Source organism: Schistocerca gregaria, chromosome X (genome assembly GCF_023897955.1).
Source record: "Schistocerca gregaria isolate iqSchGreg1 chromosome X, iqSchGreg1.2, whole genome shotgun sequence".
Taxonomy (NCBI): Eukaryota; Metazoa; Arthropoda; class Insecta; order Orthoptera; family Acrididae; genus Schistocerca; species Schistocerca gregaria.
The window spans coordinates 416,154,599-416,176,688 of record NC_064931.1 but is presented as its reverse complement, the minus strand read 5'-3'; the positions used below and the strand labels follow the sequence as shown (position 1 = coordinate 416,176,688).

General features: G+C 43.2%; 1 protein-coding gene across 1 annotated transcript in view; it reads left to right on the top strand.

The window, feature by feature from the left end:
* The window catches only part of LOC126298426 (angiotensin-converting enzyme-like), a 267,596-nt gene that overhangs the window by 74,170 nt on the left and 171,336 nt on the right, over positions 1-22,090 (top strand). Inside the window, exon 3 of the mRNA XM_049989754.1 lies at positions 14,220-14,544. Coding sequence (XP_049845711.1) covers positions 14,220-14,544 — 325 coding nt within the window. The remainder of the gene's footprint in view (positions 1-14,219; positions 14,545-22,090) is intronic.

Here is a 22,090-nt window from a genome sequence, read left to right as displayed (position 1 = left end):
TCGTCTTTTTTTGGATGAATCCAAGTTCTGTTTACAGCATCATGATGGTCGCATCCATGTTTGGCGACATCGCGGTGAACGCACGTTAGAAGCGTGTATTCGCCATCGCCATACTGGCGTATCACCCGGCGTGACGGTATGGGGTGCCATTGGTTACACGTCTCGGTCACCTTTTGTTCGCACTGACGGCACTTCGAACAGTGGACGTTGCATTTCAGATGTGTTATGACCCGTGGCTCCACCCTTCATTCGAGCCGTGAGAAACCCTACATTTCAGCAGGATACTTCACGACCGCATATTGCAGGTCCTGTACAGGCCTTTCTGGATACAGAAAATGTTCGACTGCTGACCTGGCCAGCACATTCTCCAGATCTCTCACCAATTGAAAACGTCTGGTCAAGGGTGGCCGAGCAACTAGTTCTTCACAATACGCCAGTCACTACTCTTGATGAACTGTGGTATCGTGTGGAAGCTGCATGGGCAGCTGTACCTGTACACTCCATCCAAGGTCTGTTTGACTCAATGCCCAGGCGTATCAAGGCCGTTATTACTGCCAGAGGCGGCAGTTCTGGGTACTGATTTCTCAGGATCTATGCACCCAAATTGCGTGAAAATGTGATCACATGTCAGTTCTAGTATAATATATTTGTCCAATGAATACTCGTTTATCATCTGCATTTTTTCTTGGTGTAGCAATTTTAATGGCCAGTAGTGTATCGTGTCGTCTCCCAGGCGCTGCGCTGCGGAGCAAACTGACGAAATTCTTCACGACTTTAGATATCGAGTCCTCATAGTGTCTGATGTAGTGACACATGATGAGGGTGGAATGTATTTCGATTCAAGATGTTAATGACACTCGGCTGGCTGACACCACATTCCTTGGCAATGCGTATCATGCCTATATGCTGATTGATAAGCATCGTAGCCAGAATAGCGTCTTCATGTGTCCTGTCAGTTTTTGTAGCCATAATAGCGGCTTCATGTGTTCTGTCAGTTTCTGTTTTCGACTTTTATGTTTGACAATGAAGCTACCTGTTAGCACTAGTGACCCAACAATTTGTGCAGTTTCCTGGCGCGTTGGTTAGCGCCGATCTGGATAGACATTCCTATACAGCTACGCCGTACCGTTCGGCAGAATTTCTTTGGCATTCGCCGTACAAAATGAACATGGCTTAACTTTTCTTCAGGAGTGTACATATCAGCGTTCAAGTAATGCTGAAGCAGAAGTGACCTGTCGATACACGACACAGTTCCTGCCAGTCTTGCACTGCAAGTAGATACAACAATAGCAGATAGAGCGAGCAAAAACCGACTATCTATATGCCTCGGTATGAGCCCTAATTACTCGTATCTTATCTTAGTGGTCCTTTTGTGAAATGTATGTTGACGACAGTAGAAACATTTTGCAGTCAGCTTCAAATCGCGGTTCTCCAAATTTTCCCAATCGTGGTCTTCGAAACTACTGTCGCCTACGCTTCAAAGATTTCCAGTTGAGTTCGTGAAGCATTTCCGCAACACTTGGCTGCCGTTCGAACCTGTCGGTAACAAACCAAGCAGCCTGGCTTTGAACTATTTGACGTCTTCCTTTCATTCAAACTGGTACGGATCCCAAACACTTAAGCGGTACTCAACAATAGGTCACACTACCGTCCTACATGTGATCTCCTTTACAGATGAAACACACTTTTCCAAAATTCTTCCAGTAAACTGAAGTCGACCACTCCGTTCCCCTACCACAACCCTTATATGATCATTCCGTTTCGTGTCGCTTTGCACCATTACGCCCAGAGATTTAATCGACGTAAATGTGTCAAGCAGGAAACTACTAATTCTTTATCCTAATGTTACGGGTTTCCTTTTCCTACTAATTCGCATTAACTTAGATTTTTCTACGTTTAGAGCTAGCTACCATTCATCACACGAACTAGAAATTTTATCTAAGTCATCTTGTATCCTCCGAAAGCCACTCAACATCAATACTTTCCCGCACACCACAGCATCACGAGCAAACAACCGCAGACTGCAGTCCACCCTGTCCGCCACATCATTTACGTACATAGAAAATAATAGTACTTCCCTGGGGCACTCCTGATGCTACCCATGACTTTGATGAACGCTAACTATCGAGGACTACACAGTGTGTTCTATTACTTATGAGGTATTCGGCCCATTCACGTATCTGGGAACTTATCACAAATGCTCGTACCTTCGTTTAACAGTCTGCAGTGGGCAACTTTTCTAATACTTTCCGGAAATCTAGAAATATGGAATCTTTCTGTTGCTTTTCACATATACGCGCAGTACATCATGTGAGAGAAGGGCAGGCGCGTTTAACACGAGCGATGCTTTCTAAAACCCTGCTGATTCGTGGGCATAAGCTTCATCTACATGACTACTCTGCAATTCACATTTAAGTGCTTGGCAGAGGGTTCATCGAACCACAATCATACTATCTCTCTACTATTCCACTCCCGAACAGCGAGCGGGAAAAACGAACACCTAAACCTTTCTGTTCGAGCTCTGATTTCTCTTATTTTATTTTGATGATCATTCCTACCTATGTAGGTTGGGCTCAACAAAATATTTTCGCATTCGGAAGAGAAAGTTGGTGACTGAAATTTCGTAAAAAGCTCTCGCCGCGACGAAAAACGTCTATGCTGTAATGACTTCCATCCCAACTCGTGTATCATATCTGCCACACTCTCTCCTCTATAACGCGATAATACAAAACGAGCTGCCCTTCTTTGCACCCTCTCGATGTCCTCCGTCAATCCCACCTGGTAAGGATCCCACACCGCGCAGCAATATTCTAACAGAGGACGAACGAGTGTAGTGTAAGCTGTCTCTTTAGTGGACTTGTTGCATCTTCTAAGTGTCCTGCCAATGAAACGCAACCTTTGGCTCGCCTTCCCGACAATATTATCTATGTGGTCCTTCCAACTGAAGTTGTTCGTAATTTTAACACCCAGGTACTTAGTTGAATTGACAGCCTTGAGAATTGTACTATTTATCGAGTAATCGAATTCCAACGGAGTTCTTTTGGAACTCATGTGGATCATCTCACACTTTTCGTTATTTAGCATCAACTGCCACCTGACACACCATACAGCAATCTTTTCTAAATCGCTTTGCAGCTGATACTGGTCTTCGGATGACCTTACTAGACGGTAAATTACAGCATCATCTGCAAACAGTCTAAGAGAACTGCTCAGATTGTCACCCAGGTCATTTATATAGATCAGGAACAGTAGAGGTCCCAGGACGCTTCCCTGGGGAACACCTGATATCACTTCAGTTTTACTCGATGATTTGCCGTCTATTACTACGAACTGCGACCTTCCTGACAGGAAATCTCGATTTTAAGGAAATTTATGATATTCGAACTGATCATATATTGAAGGAATCTGTAGGAAACCGATTTTAGGGATATTGGTATGTAATTTTGGGGGTCCCTTCTTTTACGCTTCTTACACACAGCAGTCGCCTACGGTTTCTCCCAGTTGCTCGTGACTTTTTACTGGGTGAGAGATTCACGATAAAGGCGAGATAAATAAGTGGCCAGTACCGTAGGGTTGTTGTTGTTGTGGTCTTCAGTGCAGAGACTGGTTTGATGCAGCTCTCCATGCTACTCTATCCTGTGCAAGCTTCTTCATCTCCCAGTACCTACTGCAACCTACATCCTTCTGAATCTGCTTAGTGTATTCATCTCTTGGTCTCCCACTACGATTTATACCCTCCACACTGCCCTCCAATACTAAATTGGTGATTCCTTGATGCCTCAGAATATGCCCTACCAACCTATGCCTTCTTCTAGTCAAGTTGTGCCACAAATTTCCCTTCTCTCCAATTCTATTCAATATCTCCTAGTTAGTTATGTGATCTACCTATCTAATCTTCCGCATTCTTCTGTAGCACCACATTTCGAAAGCTTCTATTCTCTTCTTGTCTATACTATTTATCGTCCACGTTTCAGTTCCATACATGGCTACACTCCATACAAATACTTTCAGAATAGATTTCCTGACACTTAAATCTATACTAGACGTTAACAGATTTCTCTTCTTCAGAAACGCTTTCCTTGCCATTGCCAGTCTACATTTTATATCCTCTCCACTTCGACCATCATCAGTTATTTTGCTCCCCAAATAGCAAAACTCGTTTACTACTTTAAGCGTCTCATTTCCTAATCTAATTTCCGCTGCATCACGCGATTTAATTCGACTACATTCCATTATCCTCGTTTTGCTTCACACAGTAATGCTGCCTGCCCTTGGGAAAAGTTTCGGCTGTAGTCTCCCCTTGCTTTCAGCCGTTCGCAGTACCAGCACAGCAAGGCCGTTTTGGTTAGTGTTACAAGGCCAGATCAGTCAATCATCCAGACTGTTGCCCCTGCAACTACTGAAAAGGCTGCTGCCCCTCTTCAGGAACCACACGTTTGTCTGGCCTCTCAACAGATACCCCTCCGTTGTGATTGCACCTACGGTACGGCTATCTGTATCGCTCAGGCGCGAAAGCGTCCCCACCAACGGCAAGGTCTTTGTAAAACCGAATTAAGATTCCATCTGGACCTGGCAACTTATTTGTTTTCAACACTCAGTTGTTTCTCTACGCCAGGGATGCTTATTACTCTGTCGTCAATACAGGAGTCTAATAATGGTTCAAATGGCTCTGAGCACTATACGATTTAACTTCTGAGGTCATCAGTGGCCTAGAACGAAGAACTAATTGAACCTAACTAACCTAAAGACATCAGACACATCCATGCCCGAGGCAGGATTCGATCCTGTGACCGTAGCAGTCGCTCGGCTGCAGACTGCAGCGCCTAGAACCGCAAGGCCACTCCGGCCAGCAATGCGGGAGTCCGTTCGATGGTCAAACGATGGTATTTTTGTACGATTCACCTGCGTGAACGATTTATTAAATGCGAAATTCGAATTTTGGCTTTCGTTTCGGTGTCTTCAACTTCTTCAGCAGAGTGGTAAACGAGTGAATGGACGGAAGCCTTTGACCCGCCTAGCGATTCCGGCCGATTTGCCTTTCAGTTTTAGAGTATTTCTCTGACTCTTTTGAAAGGAGTTTTAATCTTAAAATTAAAAAGCATTATAAGACGGCACTCGTATTTTCAAGAGCTTTCGGATACCTTTAATAATATATCATTATACTTAAAAAATCATATTTGCTGTAACATCTCGATCGATACAAGATTTAAACCTCTGTCACGTAACACACGTATGTGACCGTTAGCATAATATCATTTGCCGGAAACCTCGTTTCGATATCTGGAACCTTTCACGAAATAAAAGGGGTGATGAATGCCAAATTCAGACATGCCCGCTCTGTCGTATGCGGCATATCAAAACCTGCTGCACTGTGGAAAAAGCTGCTCAGTTTCGGTATAGGGAAGCGAAGATGTGACGCTGTTTATCAAGCGTCTGCAGGAGAATTAAACGATTTCTTCTCAACAGCTGTAAACTACCATGCAGCGACAAATTACCAGCCCCAAGATATCAGTCTCTCGAGAGACAAGTTTTTCCTAAAACATGTCACTACCGGCACAGTACACAAGGCAATTATGAGAATCTCTTCCGAGGCAGTAGGAAATGATGGAGTGAGCATTGGCATGATTAAGAACGTCGTAGACACTATTACTCCAGTTATCACAGACACCTTCAATCTGTCTCTTGTCAGTAGTACATATCCTACTGAGTGGAAGCAAAGTTTAATTCAACCTATACCCAAGACTGACAACCCTAAGTCGCCAGGTGACTACAGGCCGATCAGCATACTACCTGCAATATCTAAAGCCCTAGAATACATCGTCCGTGAACAGCTGACGGAATACCTCAAAACTCATAACATCCACGACATCTATCAGTCAGGCTTACTTCATCGATTTCTTAGCCACTGGTGCCCTCAATACTTATCTTCTCACATTAAACACCTATCATCATTCCACAACCGCAGTACCTGATCGGATACGTCTAGCATCATGGCTGTACCTTTACATAACACAAAATCTTTCTCTGTGTCATTCACCATCTCAGCCATACGACTATGGAACGCGCTCCCCTGTGATCTGCGTCTTATCCAGAACTACTCAACATTCAAAAGGGAACTCAAGACTTACATATTAGGGACGGTATAGCCACCATTGTTGTACCCCTCTCACCTCTTTCTTTCTCCTCTCCATCATAGCTTCGAATTTTATCATTCTATTTCTCTTCCTCTAACCTATCTACCTCTTCTATATCTCTTTCACCCCATTCTATCGTCTTATGTCTCTGCTTGATGAGAATAACTAACGACCTGCAAGAATATAACGAGAAAATTCCCAACTAGCAATAGGACTGACATTCATAAAAGAAAAATATGTTTACTTTCATATACATAATCAATACTATTATTATTATTATTATTATTATTTTATTATTATTATTATTATTATTATTGATTGTTATAATTATTTTTTGATTGTTATAATTATCGTTGTACTACTTTTATAATCTCTATTCTTTTCTTTAACATTAATACTGTATAACATGTTATGTGTCCTTAATGTTCTGTAGAAACTGAAATTTGTTGAATCTGAGTATGCCTGGTTAGGTGTAAGAGAGGGCCTGATGGCCCTGATCTTTCCAGCTAAAATAAATGCCTAAATAAATAAATAAATAATAAGGCTCATTCTGTGTATAGTCACTGTGTATTACCAAGTCTGACTTGTGGCAGTGAGACAAAGATTTTTAATGCGAAAACATTTAAAGAATGGTGATTATCATGATTTAACAGGGTGGAGTTGACGGCGTGGTTATGAATGTAATGAAAATGAAATTTAGGTAGGTGAGAGATGAAGTCAGTCGAATATATTGCGGATAATCTTAATAAGTTCTTTTTTGGACTAAAAAGAAGAGTATATGGCATTAAAAATCATGCAGGAGAAACATGAAATACATTTAGCTGCCGATACCCAAAGAAGTTTGGAGTCTTCTATCCACCAGCGAATGTCATGAGGCTCTGATTTCAAATACGTATTAATTCAGAAACATAACACGACCCTCCATAAAGGATAGTCATAATTTTCCTGTTTATTACTACAAAAATGTAATTCTATTCCACAGAGAGAGAAAAGAAGAAATCGGTGCAGCTGTACCGCGTTACGTTGCTCACAATGCAAGATTTCAATTATTCACTGAGCTGCTCCGTGGTCCACCCAGTGGAACGTCGGGACAAAGCTAGTATTACGAGAGGCGGTCGCCGCGCTTCGTTAAATATTTCCCAGGCATCGATCCTCGAGTGGGCCCTACAGCCTACCACAACATTACTAAACACGATGAAGAAATCAGTCTCAGCCGAACTGCGGAAAATTCTTGCATCACCTAGACTTCCCATTTTCTGCAGCTCCAGAAAAATGTAGGTTGCTGACGGGTTGCTTAGCTGTGAGTATCACCATTAGTTTTTATTGGCGTTCAGTTCCTGTAATTCATCTACAACGGTCACCTGGACCTCGCTGGGAGATAATATGTCCTATGCGGATTTCTATCGCTTTTAGAAAAGTTCTAGGCCTTAGTTTCCGTAAAAAAAGTGAATTTCTTGGTTATTAATTAAGTGGGGAAGGGGTTACCCGTACGCTTACAAGATATGCCCTGGGCTATTGATAACAGATTTTGAATACCCTTGATGTTCTTCATAAGTAAATAAGTATTGCTGTGGGGAACAGTGTAGCACTGACAAAGCTCTGTTCCGTTGTTCTGTTCCTCAAGTTTTGTATAACTTGAGAGACTGAGCTACATGTTGACACTCATCTGGTTCAGGGATTTTGTAGTATCTGCTCTATCACCAATGATTTGCTTGTATAATTCTCACAGCAGTGTTTCCATTGACTGTGTATTGTCCAGATGTTTATCAAAGTCATTCGTCACTTTGGTGGCACTGCTCTTCTTTTCAGTAGCAACAACTCTTCAGTGCGCCCTTGTCTCTGTCTGATATCTTACTTGTTCATCCAGTATTATGTTTAGGTTACGAAATTTTTCTATCGCGTCAAAAGATGCACTACCTACGTATGTTTCTAACATGTCAATGAGATATGCAACTGATGCTTCAGATGCACCAAATAAACAGAAACGGTCTGTGTACCCATCGTGGGAGAGTTCACAACTGAAATAATTGAGAACAACAATAACAAAATGCTTCCTTAGCTGGTATGATGCAAAGTGCAAACAACGGCAAGACCAGTGCGTTGCAGGTAAATCACAAAACAACCTCCGCAAACAAAATGTTTTTGCCAATCTAACCGTTGTAATGCTGGTGGACACTGAAACACAAGTTGCCGAATGAATATTAGCCGTACACGTTCAGAGTACAATATATCTAATACGTAGATCAACGAAAAAGAAACATCTTCTTCAGTGTCCTGACAAAGAACAGGCCGTTTGCAACCATACATTTAAGAGTTGTCCGCAGGAGACGCCACTTACATTCTGAGATTTATAAAAACTACTGAGGACGAATTGTTGTTGTTGTGGTCTTCAGTATGAAGACTAGTTTGATACAATTCTCCAAGCTCCTCTATTTGCACAAGCCTCTTCATCCCCGAATAAATACCGCAACATCTATTTGAGACCGCTTACTGTATGCGTCTCGTGGTCTCCCTCTACAACATTTTACTCTCCGCACTTTCCTCCAATACTGAAATGACAATTCCTCGAGGTCCTATCAACCGATCCCATCTTTTAGTTGTGTTATGCAACAAATTTCTTTTCTCCCAATTCCTATCCAATATCCTCTCATTAGTTACTCGACCTACCCATCTAATTTTCAACATTTTTGTGAACCACAACATTTCAAAGGATTCTAATCCCTTCTTGTCTGACATGCTTATCGCCCACGTTTCACTTCCATACAAAGCTACAAGACAGACAATTACTTTAGAAAAGGATTTCCTAATACTTAAATTTATATTCTATGTTAACAAATTTCCCTTCTTCAGAAACGCTTTTCTAGCCGTTTTCAGTCTATATTGTAAATCCTCTCCACTTCGGTCATCATCAGTTACTTTCCTTCACAAACAGTACAAATCATCTACTACCTTGGATGTCTCATTTTATAATCTAATTCCAGTATCATTGCCTGATTTAATTCCACTACATTCCATTACCTTTGCTTTGCTTTTGTTGATATTCATCTTATACGGTCCTTTCAATACACTGTTCATTCCGCTCAACTGCTCTTCCAGGCCCTTTGTTGTTTCTCAGAGTTACAATACTATCGGAAAACATCAGAATTTTCAGTCAACACTGTCAAAAGCTTTTCTAAGACTTCAAATGCTATTCACGTTGGTTTGTTTTCCTTTAATCTGTCCACTAAGAGGCTTCGTAGGGTAAGAATTACCTTGGGTGTTTCTATGTTTCTCCAGAACCGAAACTGATATTCTGCGATGTCGGATACTACGTGTTTCTCCCTTCTTCTGTAAAAGATTCGTGTCAGTATTTTGCGACTGTTACATATTAAACTGATAGTTATGTAATATTCACACTTGTCGGCATCTACTTTTTTTGTAATTGGGTGATAAGAACTACCTACCTATCAAAGCGATGAGAGGGGGTGGGGATGAAAAAGTGGCATCACTCAAGACGCTCAAATAGCCACATTATATTCATCCAGTATCTGAAAATGGGAGCACTTAATTACCTGCAACAAACGTTACACATAATTTGAAACCTTTATGGAACATTTTCTCGTTGACGATCCCCACAAAATGAAGAAAGGAAAATAATTAAGCGTTTACTGCACAATTTTCACTGTTGATGCAGTTATACTGCCGAATCAGGCATGACGTTTTGATTTCTTACTTCACTACTGACTTCATTCAGGACACGTTTTACAGGCAGCATTCACTTATACACTCCTGGAAATGGAAAAAAGAACACATTGACACCGGTGTGTCAGACCCACCATACTTGCTCCGGACACTGCGAGAGGGCTGTACAAGCAATCATCACAGGCACGGCACAGCGGACACACCAGGAACCGCGGTGTTGGCCGTCGAATGGCGCTAGCTGCGCAGCAATTGTTCACCGCCGCCGTCAGTGTCAGCCAGTTTGCCGTGGCACACGGAGCTCCATCGCAGTCTTTAACACTGGTAGCATGCCGCGACAGCGTGAACGTGAACCGTATGTGCAGTTGACGGACTTTGAGCGAGGGCGTATAGTGGGCATGCGGGAGGCCGGGTGGACGTACCGCCGAATTGCTCAACACGTAGGGCGTGAGGTCTCCACAGTACATCGATGTTGTCGCCAGTGGTCGGCGGAAGGTGCACGTGCCCGTCGACATGGGACCGGACCACAGCGACGTACGGATGCACGCCAAGACCGTAGGATCCTACGCAGTGCCGTAGGGGACCGCACCGCCACTTCCCAGCAAATTAGGGACACTGTTGCTCCTGGGGTATCGGCGAGGACCATTCGCAACCGTCTCCATGAAGCTGGGCTACGGTCCCGCACACCGTTAGGCCGTCTTCCGCTCACGCCCCAACATCGTGCAGCCCGCCTCCAGTGGTGTCGCGACAGGCGTGAATGGAGGGACGAATGGAGACGTGTCGTCTTCAGCGACGAGAGTCGCTTCTGCCTTGGTGCCAGTGATGGTCGTATGCGTGTTTGGCGCCGTGCAGGTGATTGCCACAATCAGGACTGCATACGACCAAGGCACACAGGGCCAACACCCGGCATCATGGTGTGGGGAGCGATCTCCTACACTGGGCGTACACCTCTGGTGATCGTCGAGGGGACACTGAATAGTGCACGGTACATCCAAACCGTCATCGAACCCATCGTTCCACCATTCCTAGACCGGCAAGGGAACTTGCTGTTCCAACAAGACAATGCACGTCCGCATGTATCCCGTGCCACCCAACGTGCTCTAGAAGGTGTAAATCAACTACCCTGGCCAGCAAGATCTCCGGATCTGTCCCCCATTGAGCATGTTTGGGACTGGATGAAGCGTCGTCTCACGCGGTCTGCACGTCCAGCACGAACGCTGGTCCAACTGACGCGCCAGGTGGAAATGGCATGGCAAGCCGTTCCACAGGACTACATCCAGCGTCTCTACGATCGTCTCCATGGGAGAATAGCAGCCTGCATTGCTGCGAAAGGTGGATATACACTGTACTAGTGCCGACATTGTGCATGCTCTGTTGCCTGTGTCTATGTGCCTGTGGTTCTGTCAGTGTGATCATGTGATGTATCTGACCCCAGGAATGTGTCAATAAAGTTTCCCCTTCCTGGGACAATGAATTCACGGTGTTCTTATTTCAATTTCCTGGAGTGTACTACTGAACATATCAGCAAAATTGTATCATTGTACGAAAAAGAGTCCAGAAAATATGACGTCATAGATTTCAACTATTTGAAAACCAAACTGCAGGGCGTATTTAGATACAGATACACGTGAAATATAGTGAAGTGACGCGAGTCATGGGATACCTCCTCATATCTTGTCGGACTTGCTTTTGCCCAGCGTAGTGCAGCAACTCGACGTAGGATGGACTCAAGTCGTCAGAAATCACCGGCAGGAATACTGAGCTGCCTCTGTAGGCGTAGATAACTGCCGAAGGGCTGCCAGCGCAGGATGTTGTGCACGGACTGATGTCGCGATTATGTCCCATAAATGTTCGGTGGTATACATATCGATCGATTTGAATGGTCAAATTATTCACTCGAACTGTCCAGAATGTTCTTCAAACATATCGTAAACAATTTTTGCCCGGTGACATGGAGCATTATCATGCATAAGAATTCCATCATTGTTTGGAACATTAAGTCTGTGAATGGCTGCAGACGGTCTTCAAGTAGCCGAACATAGCCATTTCCAGTCAATTATCGGTTCAGTTGGAGCAGAGGACCCAGTACATTCCATGTAAACATAGCCCGCACCATTATGGAGCTACTACCAGCTTGCATTGTGTCTTATTGACAACTTAGGTCCATGGCTCCGTGGGGTCTACACCCGACTCGAATCCTTCCACAAGTTCTTGCCAACTGAAATCTGGACTCATCAAGCCACAGGTTCTCCAATCGTCTAAGCTCCAACCGATACGCTCATGAGCCCAGGAGAGGCGCTGCATGCGATGTGGTGTTAGCAAAGGCATTCGCATCGGTTGTCTGTTTCTATAGCCCATTCACGCTAAATTTCGTCGCACTGTCCTAATGGATACGTTCGTCGTACGTCGCACATTGATTCCTGCTGTTTTTTCATGCAGTGTAGCGTGTCTGTTAGCAGTCCGCGGTGAGAGGTAATGTCTGAAACTTGGTATTCTTGGCATTGTGGATCTCGGAATGACGAATTCTCTAACGATTTCCGAAATAGAACTTCCCATGGGACTAGCTACAAGTACCATTCCGCGTTCAAAGTGAGCCAGTTCCCCTCGTGTCGCCATAACAACATCGGACAGCTTTTCACACGAATCACCTGAGAACAAATGACACGTCCACCAATGCACTGCGCTGTTATAGCTTATGTGCGCGATTCTACCGCCATGTGTATGTGAGCATTTTGCTATCCCATGACTTGTCACCTCAGTGTACGTTACAAATATTTGTGCAGTATGTTAAATATACAAGGTGAAAAGTATTTAAACCGACAAACTCTGGGAGGCTGTAGGGGACATCAAAACTAATATTTTTCCCTAATGTCATTTTTTCCTTTGAGGAGTATTTAAAACGGTAGAGGAAGATTTCTCTGGCGGCAAATTAATTAAACCAACAAACACTTTTCCATTTTTATGACCAAGGGCCAACGCATTAACACAACCCAATTTCAATTACAGAAGATTTTAAAAATGTCTCCATTGACACGTAAAGAAAGGTTCCACCGTCGGATCAAGTTCTGCCTGACACAGGCAAAAACCCCAGGAGTATCCTGAATTTTTCCTGCTGCTGCTACTAACCGGGCAAGCAGATCCTCTTCTGATGCAACAGGAGTTGCGTAAACGAGGTTGCGCATCACTCCCCACACAAAAAAGTCCAGAGGGGACATATCTGGGGATCGAGCAGGCCATGGTACAGGACCACCTCCGCCAACTCACGTTTCTGGGAACCGTCGGTCCAGGTATCGACGCACACGACGACTGAAATTTGCCGGCGCCCCATCATGTTGGAATCACATGCGTCGTCTTGTAGGGAGCTGGACGTCTTCCAGCAATTCTGGCAATGCTCTGGCGAGAAAATTGTAATAGTGCCTGCCATTTAATGGCCTAGGTAGCAGATACTGCCCAGTTAAACAGTCCCCAACCACACCGACCCACACATTAACGAAGAACCGCACTTGATGAGCGCTAGTAACTGTGGCATGTGGGTTATCCTCACTCCAAACATGCAAATTGTGCATGTTGAAGACTCCATCACGCCCGAACGTTGCTTCGTCGGTAAACAACACAGAGGATGGAAATGAGGAATGCATTTCACACTGTTCCAGGTACCACTGCGAAAACTGTGCTCTGGGTTGATAATCAACTGGTTTCAGGTTGTGGACACGCTGTAAGTGAAATGGACGTAACAACTGCTCTCGAAGGACTGTTCTTACATTCGTCTGATTCGTCCCCATGTTACGTGCAATTGTACGAGTGCTGACTGAAGGATACCCGCTCCACATGCACATCCATTGCAGCAAAGGTAGTATGATGTGGGATATGGCGATTAGGATATTGTTGTTGATAAACCCGCTGTGCAGCTCGTCCGTTGTGGTGCGCTACGTAGCACACAACAACCATATATCGCTCCATTAGTAAACAGAGACAATGCACTACTACACTGGTGGAAAGCAGTTGCCTACAACTGAAGGGCGTAATACGCCCTCTAACAACTGAAGATCGTAATACGGCCTTCACCGGCTTAAATGGTTGAAATGGCTCTGAGCACTATGGGACTTAACAACTATGGTCATCAGTCCCCTAGAACTTAGAACTACTTAAACCTAACTAACCTAAGGACATCACACACATCCATGCCCGAGGCAGGATTCGAACCTGCGGCCGTAGCAGTCTCGCGGTCGCGGACTGAGCGCCTAGAACCGCTAGACCACCGCGGCCGGCCTTCACCGGCTCAAATAATCCTCATACGAAAAAATGACATTAGGGAAAAATATTTGTTTTGATGTGTTTAATCCAAAAATCGTTGTCGCGCACTGATATCAGATGACTTCTAACTGAAACGGGAATGAACTGTTGCAGTGACGGTACACCTTCTGGTGGAGGGCTGGCTGGAAACAACCAATGAAGAGCTGCGCGTGCTGAACGCCGAAGACGCGGCGCTGGCGTGGTGGCAGGCGACGGGCGACGGCGTGTGCTGCAGGGGCCAGCGGCTGCCCCCGGGCGACTCCGCCGCGGCGCTCGCTTACGGCCAGAAACTGGGAGAGATGCGCTCCGAATGGAGGCGCAAGCACTGTGCCAGGGTGGACGTCTGGATTGCCACCCTGAGCCAGTTCTTGCGACCCCGCCAGCGACGTCAGATGCACATCCTCTGCCGCGGGCCCTACTTCACGCCGAAGGAAGCTGCGTAAGTACACCCCAAATAATTTTACCGTCTCAGCGTTTTGTTACCCTTTTAACTGTATTTATTCAGTTTCAATCGGGTCCTCTCTTACGTCTAACCAGGTACTCTACGTGTTTTACGTGATAGTCATGACCATAAGCTGGTTATACAAGGATCAGCCAGAACATTATGGCCACCGACCTGCCAGCGATATAATCCCCTACAGGCGATAGCAGCGTCACCTGGCGAGGAATGACTGCCAGTCAGACACATCTACGGTACATGTAGTCACAGTGAGCGTGTTTTCCGTGTGTAAAATGGGGCATGCGAGTGATCTACCTGACTTTGACCGATGTCATATTAATATGGCCCGGAGGTTCGACACGAGCATTTCGGAAACTGCATTTCTTGTCCAGTGTTCGAGCAGTGCTGGGCAGAGTACAAGTGTATATAAACACACAGTGCACCAAATACTCCTAACGATGGGCATCCGCAAGCCGATGACCCATGCATATGTCAATGTTGACACTACGAAATCAGCAACTATTACGGAAATAGACACATGCCCATTGGCACTGGACGTTGGCTCAATGGCAGAGCGTTGCGTGGTCTGATGAATCCCGATACTTTGTTCATCATGCTGGCAGCGGTTCCCTTATGCTCTAGGAAACATTCACGTAGACATCCATGGGTCCAGTGGAGCTCGTGCAAAGCACTATAACGGCCAAGGAACATCGTACACTGATTGGAGACCACGTACACCCCTTCAAGACAGCCGGCCGTTGTAGCCGAGCGGTTCTAGGTGCTTCAGTCTGGAACCGTGAGACAACTACGGTCCTGCCTCGGGCATAGAGGTGTGTAGGTTAGTTAGGCTTAAGTAGTTCTAAGTTCTAGGGGACTGATAATCTCCGATGTTAAGTCCCACAGTGCTCAGAGCCATTTGAACCATTTTTGAACCTTCATGACGATCAAGTTTCCCGATGACAATGACATTTTTCAACAGGATAAAGCGCCATTTCCCAAGGACAGGAGAGTGATGGAGTGGTTCGAAGAACACAATGGTGACTTCCAGGTGATGTCTGGCCCCCTAACTCTCCAGATCTGAATCCGATCGAACATATCTGGGACGTGATCGAACGTGGCGTCAGAGCTCATCGCCCCCTTCCAGGAATTTACGGGAATTAGATGACTTATGTGTGTACGTTTATGTGTGTGTGTGTGTTTGTGTGTGTGTGTGTGTGTGTGTGTGTGTGTGTGTGTGTGTGTGTGTGTGTGTGTGTGTGCTCGCAGATGTGGTGCCAACTACATCCTGCGACCTACCAATGCCTTCAATGCTTCAATGAGACGACACGTCGCTGCTGTTATCCGTGCCAAAGGTTGACATACCGGCTATTACGTAGATGATCATAATGCCCTGCATGCAATCACACGCAAAAAAAAATTCCCCCACTTGACATATGATTGTATGCAGTACATTTGGTTGTTGTGTTTCATGGCCTATTACAACCGTGTGGTACGGATTTATGAATTATAGCGTATACATAATTTCATCTATCCTGCTATATTCGAGTAAAACAGTGAAAACCATTATAACAGCATGACATAGGCAGAAGCATATTTGCCCTAATGTTACATATAGTTTTAATGATATACAATATTTCTTTTTGAGCCACTTACACAGTTAACATGATACCTATCAATTGGCAAGGTATGTTCTATATTTTTTATAATAGTACATTTGTTCTATTCATTGTACAGGGGCCTGAAGATGGCATCAATGTAATGCCGAAACTGGTAGCACATAAGAAGTCCATAAAATAAATTTCTACAATACATACGGCTGTTAGTAAATTATTGCATCAAGAAGGGCTTCCTGCATGTGGTGACATATTTTCTGCCCAGTTGAGATGCTCGTCCAAAATTACACCCAAGTTCTCGTGTTTCCTTTTATGGTATTCGAGAAGAATGGGAGACAATCGTTCTTGGAGTTGAGAACTTATGTACCTCGAGTTGTTGTTCTTGTTGTTGTTGTGTGATATTCAGTCCGAAGACTGGTTTAACGCAGTTTTCCATGCTGCTCTGTCCTGTACAAGCCTCTTCGTCTCCGAATAACTACTGCAACTTACAGTTTATACACGTGAACCTGCTTACAGTATTTCTGTCTTGGTCTCCCTCTACAATTTTTACCTCTCACACATCCTTCCGGTGCAGAATTGATGATTTATTGACGTGTTAGAATGTGCCCTACCAACCAAACTCTTCTTTTAGTCTAGTTGTGCCACAAATTTATTTTCTCCGCAGTTCTGTTCAGTAACTTCTTATTAGCCTTGCGATCTTTACCCACTTAACCTTCATAATTCTTCTATAGCACCACATTTCGCAAGCTTCTGTTATCTTCTTTTCTAAACTGCTTATCGCCCACGTTTCACTTACACACAGTATCATACTCCAGACAAATACGTTTAAAATACCTCTAAACACTTTAGTTTTATTCAATGTTAGTAAATTTCTCTTTGCCATAAAAGTTTTTCTTACAATTGTCATTCTACATTTTGCATCCTCTCTACTTCGACCATTATGATTATTTTACTTCCCATATAGCTAAATTAATCTACTACTTTAAGTGGCACGTTTCCTGATCTAATCCCCTCAGCAACACTTGATTTAAATCGTTACGGATCGTCTGACATGGCGGCCATCCTGAGTACATCAGGTGGTCGGATCTTCCTAGAAGAAATTAGTTTAGCTACAGGGTTTTAATTACTGACTTTGAAGTAGCGAGGAATTCAACCCTGCCTCGCAAGTCTAAACGAGCATAGCGACACAGACTGACTGGATAGTGAGGCAGAGAGTTAATCCAGCTCCACTAGTAAACGTTTCCGAGTCACTGTGCTGAGTAGTATGGAACATAAGTTGTTTGGCGCGCCGCGCTACGCAAAAAGTCACTGGATTAGGGACGAGGCAGCTAGTGAGACTTGTCGAGACGCTTCGGCTGCTACGGCGTCGGATGAAAAACCTTAAAACCTGTTTTGTAAGTCTTATAGTAAACCGATAAATAATTGATTAAAGGAACACTTGAAAATTCGTTTCTACCATGTTTAGTGTTAGCCAGCATCATAACTTACAGAGTTCATTCGTTTCCTCATTTGTGTTCCTATTGGTCCCATAGACGGAAATCCACTTTCACACCCACAAGTTGTGGCGAAGGGAATGAATGTTTCTAAAGGTTTCCTGTAATTATTGAATCTGCCACCAGTCTTTCGCCAAAAATTTGTCAATAGTTACTCAATCGGCTTCCAAGATGTTAGTAGAAAAAACAGCAAGAAAATTTTTCCTGTTTACTCTTAATAGCATTCTACTACTTCACTGATTAAATAATTTCTGTGTCAATATCACGATATCCATCAGCTATATCGTAGAAATATCTCCCTTCAGTCCACCTGCGGAAATTCATTCAAATACGTACGTTCGATGTTACGGTAGTTTCACCTTGTGTCAAAGTACATGTTGCCAATTACTCATCACAAACTTTTTCTACATGATCTACTTTTAATCTGTAATTATGACTGCGGCAGTTCATTTACTATTCTATCGGAATGTCATGTACTCACCGTTCAGAGAGCATCTTATTACGTATATGGCACACATGACCAATTAGGAGCATCTGTATGGACATACAGAGCACACAATACATACATACAGATAACCATGATCAATGGCAAAAATGCAATTATTTTAGATTTTTCAGGGAACAAATGCTAAAGAATAGTACAAATATAACACTATCGCTTGGCAGTACATAGGAAGCTAAGAAGCTCTCTGCAGGAATGAACACACTGTTATACGTGCTAGATACAACAACCCATAATGACTCTGAGATCTTATGTGGAAATAACGGTGACACTTGTATTTCAGTATGCTTGGTCTCTGGTACAGACTGACCTGTTGGTCGTGATAACATACACACGAAATGCGCAAGAAATTTAAATTATTTTCTGACGTTGAGTGACTCGGACAATTCGCAGATGACTGGGGCAGTTACCGTCATTGAAACGCATCTTTATGATGAACCTAGTGCAAAACCAATCCGTAAACTACGACAGGATAGCATAAAACGATAACTCTTAAATCCTGAATGCAGATTCGAAATAAATTCTTCTGTATTACACAGCTGCTGTCGGAGAAAGTTATAACATTTCCTAAGACTATTAAATTTGTTCAGCAAGGGTGACGGGATACAAATTTCAGAATATCTCAGCAGTCAGCATCAAATATTCGGTGACAAGGACGAAGATGTGGAGAACAAATGGTAAAAATTCAAAGCGCGCCGTAGACAAAGAGCACTTCATCTCAGATTCAACAGAAGTAAAAACCTAGCCGATAAACAAAAGCTGAACGAAGAGAAAATGAGCGTGAGGAGAGAATGAAAGTAAGAGGTTGTCAACCGACCTGAGTAAAAACCCGAAGAGATTTTGGTCGAGTGTAAAATCAGTAAGTGGCTCAAAATCTTCTATTCACTCTCTCAGCGACCACACCGTACTGAAACTGAAGATAACAGAGAGAAGGCCGAAATACTGAATTTGGTCTTCCGAAGTTGTTTCACCGCGGAAGATCGTAACACTGTCCCTCCTTTCAATCGTCGTACCAGCGTCGAAATGGCAGATATTGTGATAACCGATCGAAGAATTGAAAAGCAGCTACAATCGCTTCCCTTCTAGCAGTAATTTATCGTAGATCGCAACAAAGGTACCTAACGATTGGCTAATGCGCAAGTGCTTTTACGGCCTCATTGGACCACTTCAGTCAATTTCTTTCCGGTCTTCCTAAGATTTCTCATTGTTTTTTCCTTCTTGGCTTTCCAGTATTTCTTCATTCTATCCGATCTTTGTTTTCGTTCCTCTTCTGAAAATACCCTTTTAGTTGTTTCTCTTTTATCAATTTTTGCCAAGAATCTAATATTTCTATTTTTTAATTTATTTACTTGTTTTGATTTGGTTTTCAAGTCCTCCAGCGTTATGTCTAGTTCTTTCATGTCTTCTTTTATTTCCTTTATCCAGACAGGTTGTTGTTTTTGTTTCCAGAGTTTCTCCAAAATTTTGCGTATTAATCTGTCCTCAGGTGTTCTCAATAGATGGCCAAAAAATGATATTCTCTTCTTTCTCATGGTATCCGTTATAGGTTCTATCTCCTGATATACTACTGCATTTGGGACAATACGCCATTCTCCTGCTTTTTGGTACTTTTTATTGATGCATGTCCTTATTATTCTTCTTTCTATTTTTAGAATTTTGTCTGTGTTGTTCTTTTGATTTAGCTTAAACAGGGTTTCACTTCCATAGGTTATTTCTGGTTGGACAACAGTCTTGTAACGTTTTAATTTTGTATTTATTGACAAACATTTTTGTTGTATGTGTTTCTGGATACTTTTTGGGCTCTTGATAATTTATTAGTTCTCTCTGTCCAGGACATTTTTTCATTTAAGTTATAGGTTATATTTTCTCCAAGGTACTAAAATTGTTTTACAATTTCTATATCAGTCCCACACATCTGTACACTATTTATTACAAGGGGGTCTATTGCCATTATTTTTGTTTCTTCAAATGAAATTGTTAATCCTACTTTTCCTGCAACATTTTGGAGATTTGTGAGCTGATCTCTAGCCTCTTCAATGTTGTTGGCTAGTAGTTCCAGATCATCTGCAAATCCCAAACAATTTAGGCTAATTTTGTCTTTATTGTACCCAATTTTTATATTTTTTTTATTTTCTTTATACCATTCTCTCATTAAATATTCCAGAGTACAGTTGAACAGAAGGGGTGATAATACATCACCTTGTCTTAGTCCTGTTTTAATTGTGAAGGGTTCAGACATTTCACTTCTGAACTTCACCTTTGATTTAGTATTTGTTAAAGTTAAGCTTATCATCTTCACTAGTTTAGGATGTAATCCAAGATTTCGTAGTATTTTCAAAATTGAAGGTCTGTGAATACTATCATATGCTTTTTTAAAGTCCACGAAAGTTATAATCATTTGTTTCTGCCTTCTTTTGTAAATATCCATTACCAATTTTAGTGTTATGATTTGTTCCGGACAGCTGCGCCATGGTCGAAATCCTCCTTGGTAATCCCCTAATTTTTTTTCCAGCTCACCTTTGCATCGATTATAAATTATTCTAGAAAATATTTTATATGTACAATCCAAGAGAGAGATTCCTCTATAGTTGTCCGGATTAGTTCTATCTCCATTCTTGTGTTGAGGGTGTATTAGTGCTGTTGTCCAATGTTCCGGCAATGTTTCATCATTCCACACACACGTATATATATATATGGTTCAAATGCCGGCCGCGGAGGTCTCGCAATTCTAGGCGCGCAGTTCGGAACCGTGCGACTGCTACGGTCGCAGGTTCGAATCCTGCCTCGGGCATGGATGTGTGTGATGTCCTTAGGTTAGTTAGATTTAAGTAGTTCTAAGTTCTAGGGGACTAATGACCACAGCAGTTGAGTCCCATAGTGCTCAGAGCCATTTGAACCATTTTTTGTATGGTTCAAATGGCTCTGAGCACTATGGGACTTAACATCTGTGGTCATCAGTCCCCTAGAACTTAGAACTACTTAAACCTAACTCACCTAAGGACATCACACACGTCCATGCCCGAGGCAGGATTCGAACCTGCGACCGTAATGGTGACGCGGTTCCAGGCTGAAGCGCCTAGAACCGCACGGCCACACCGGCCGGCTTGCGCAAGTCATTCCCGTTTTTAAAAAAGGCCGTAAGACAGGTCAACACAAGTATAGACCTATATCTTTGACGTCAATCTGTTGTAGAATTATGGAACATGATTTAAGCTTAAGAGCTATGAGGTTTTTAGAAAATGAACATCTCCTCTATAAAAATCAACATGGTTATCGCAAACAGAGATCCTGCGAAACCCAGTTCGTTGTGCTCCTCCATGAGATCCACAGCGCAGTGGGCAACGACGTTCAGGTTGATGTCGTGTTCCTTGATTTCAGTGAGGCATTTGAAACGGTCCCACAATGCCGTTTAATGAAAAAAAAAAAAAAAAAACGAGCTGACGGAGTATCGGAGCAGACTTGCGATTGGATTCAAGACTTTCTTGCAGATAGAACTCAACGAACAAAATCGACAGATGTAAAGATAATATCCGGAGTGCCACACGGGAGATGATAGGACCATTGCCGTTTACAACATGGTTTGGTAGAAAGCGTCGGATGCTCTTTAAGGCTATTCGCAGATGACGCAGTTGTCTCCACCAAAGCAGCTACGCCAGAAGATGGTAAGAATCTGCTGAACGACCTGCAGAGAACTAATGAATGGTGCAGGCTCTGACAGTTGACCCTGAATGTAAATAAGTGTAACATTGCGCATACATAGGAAAAGAAATCCACTACTGTACAACTGCACTATTGGTGACAAACAGCTGGAGACAGCGTCTCCCGTAAAATATCTAGGCGTAACTATCCAGAGCGACCTTAAGTGGAATGATTACATAAAACAGTGGGAAAAGCTGATACCAGACTCAGATTCATCGGAAGAATCTTGAGGAAATGTT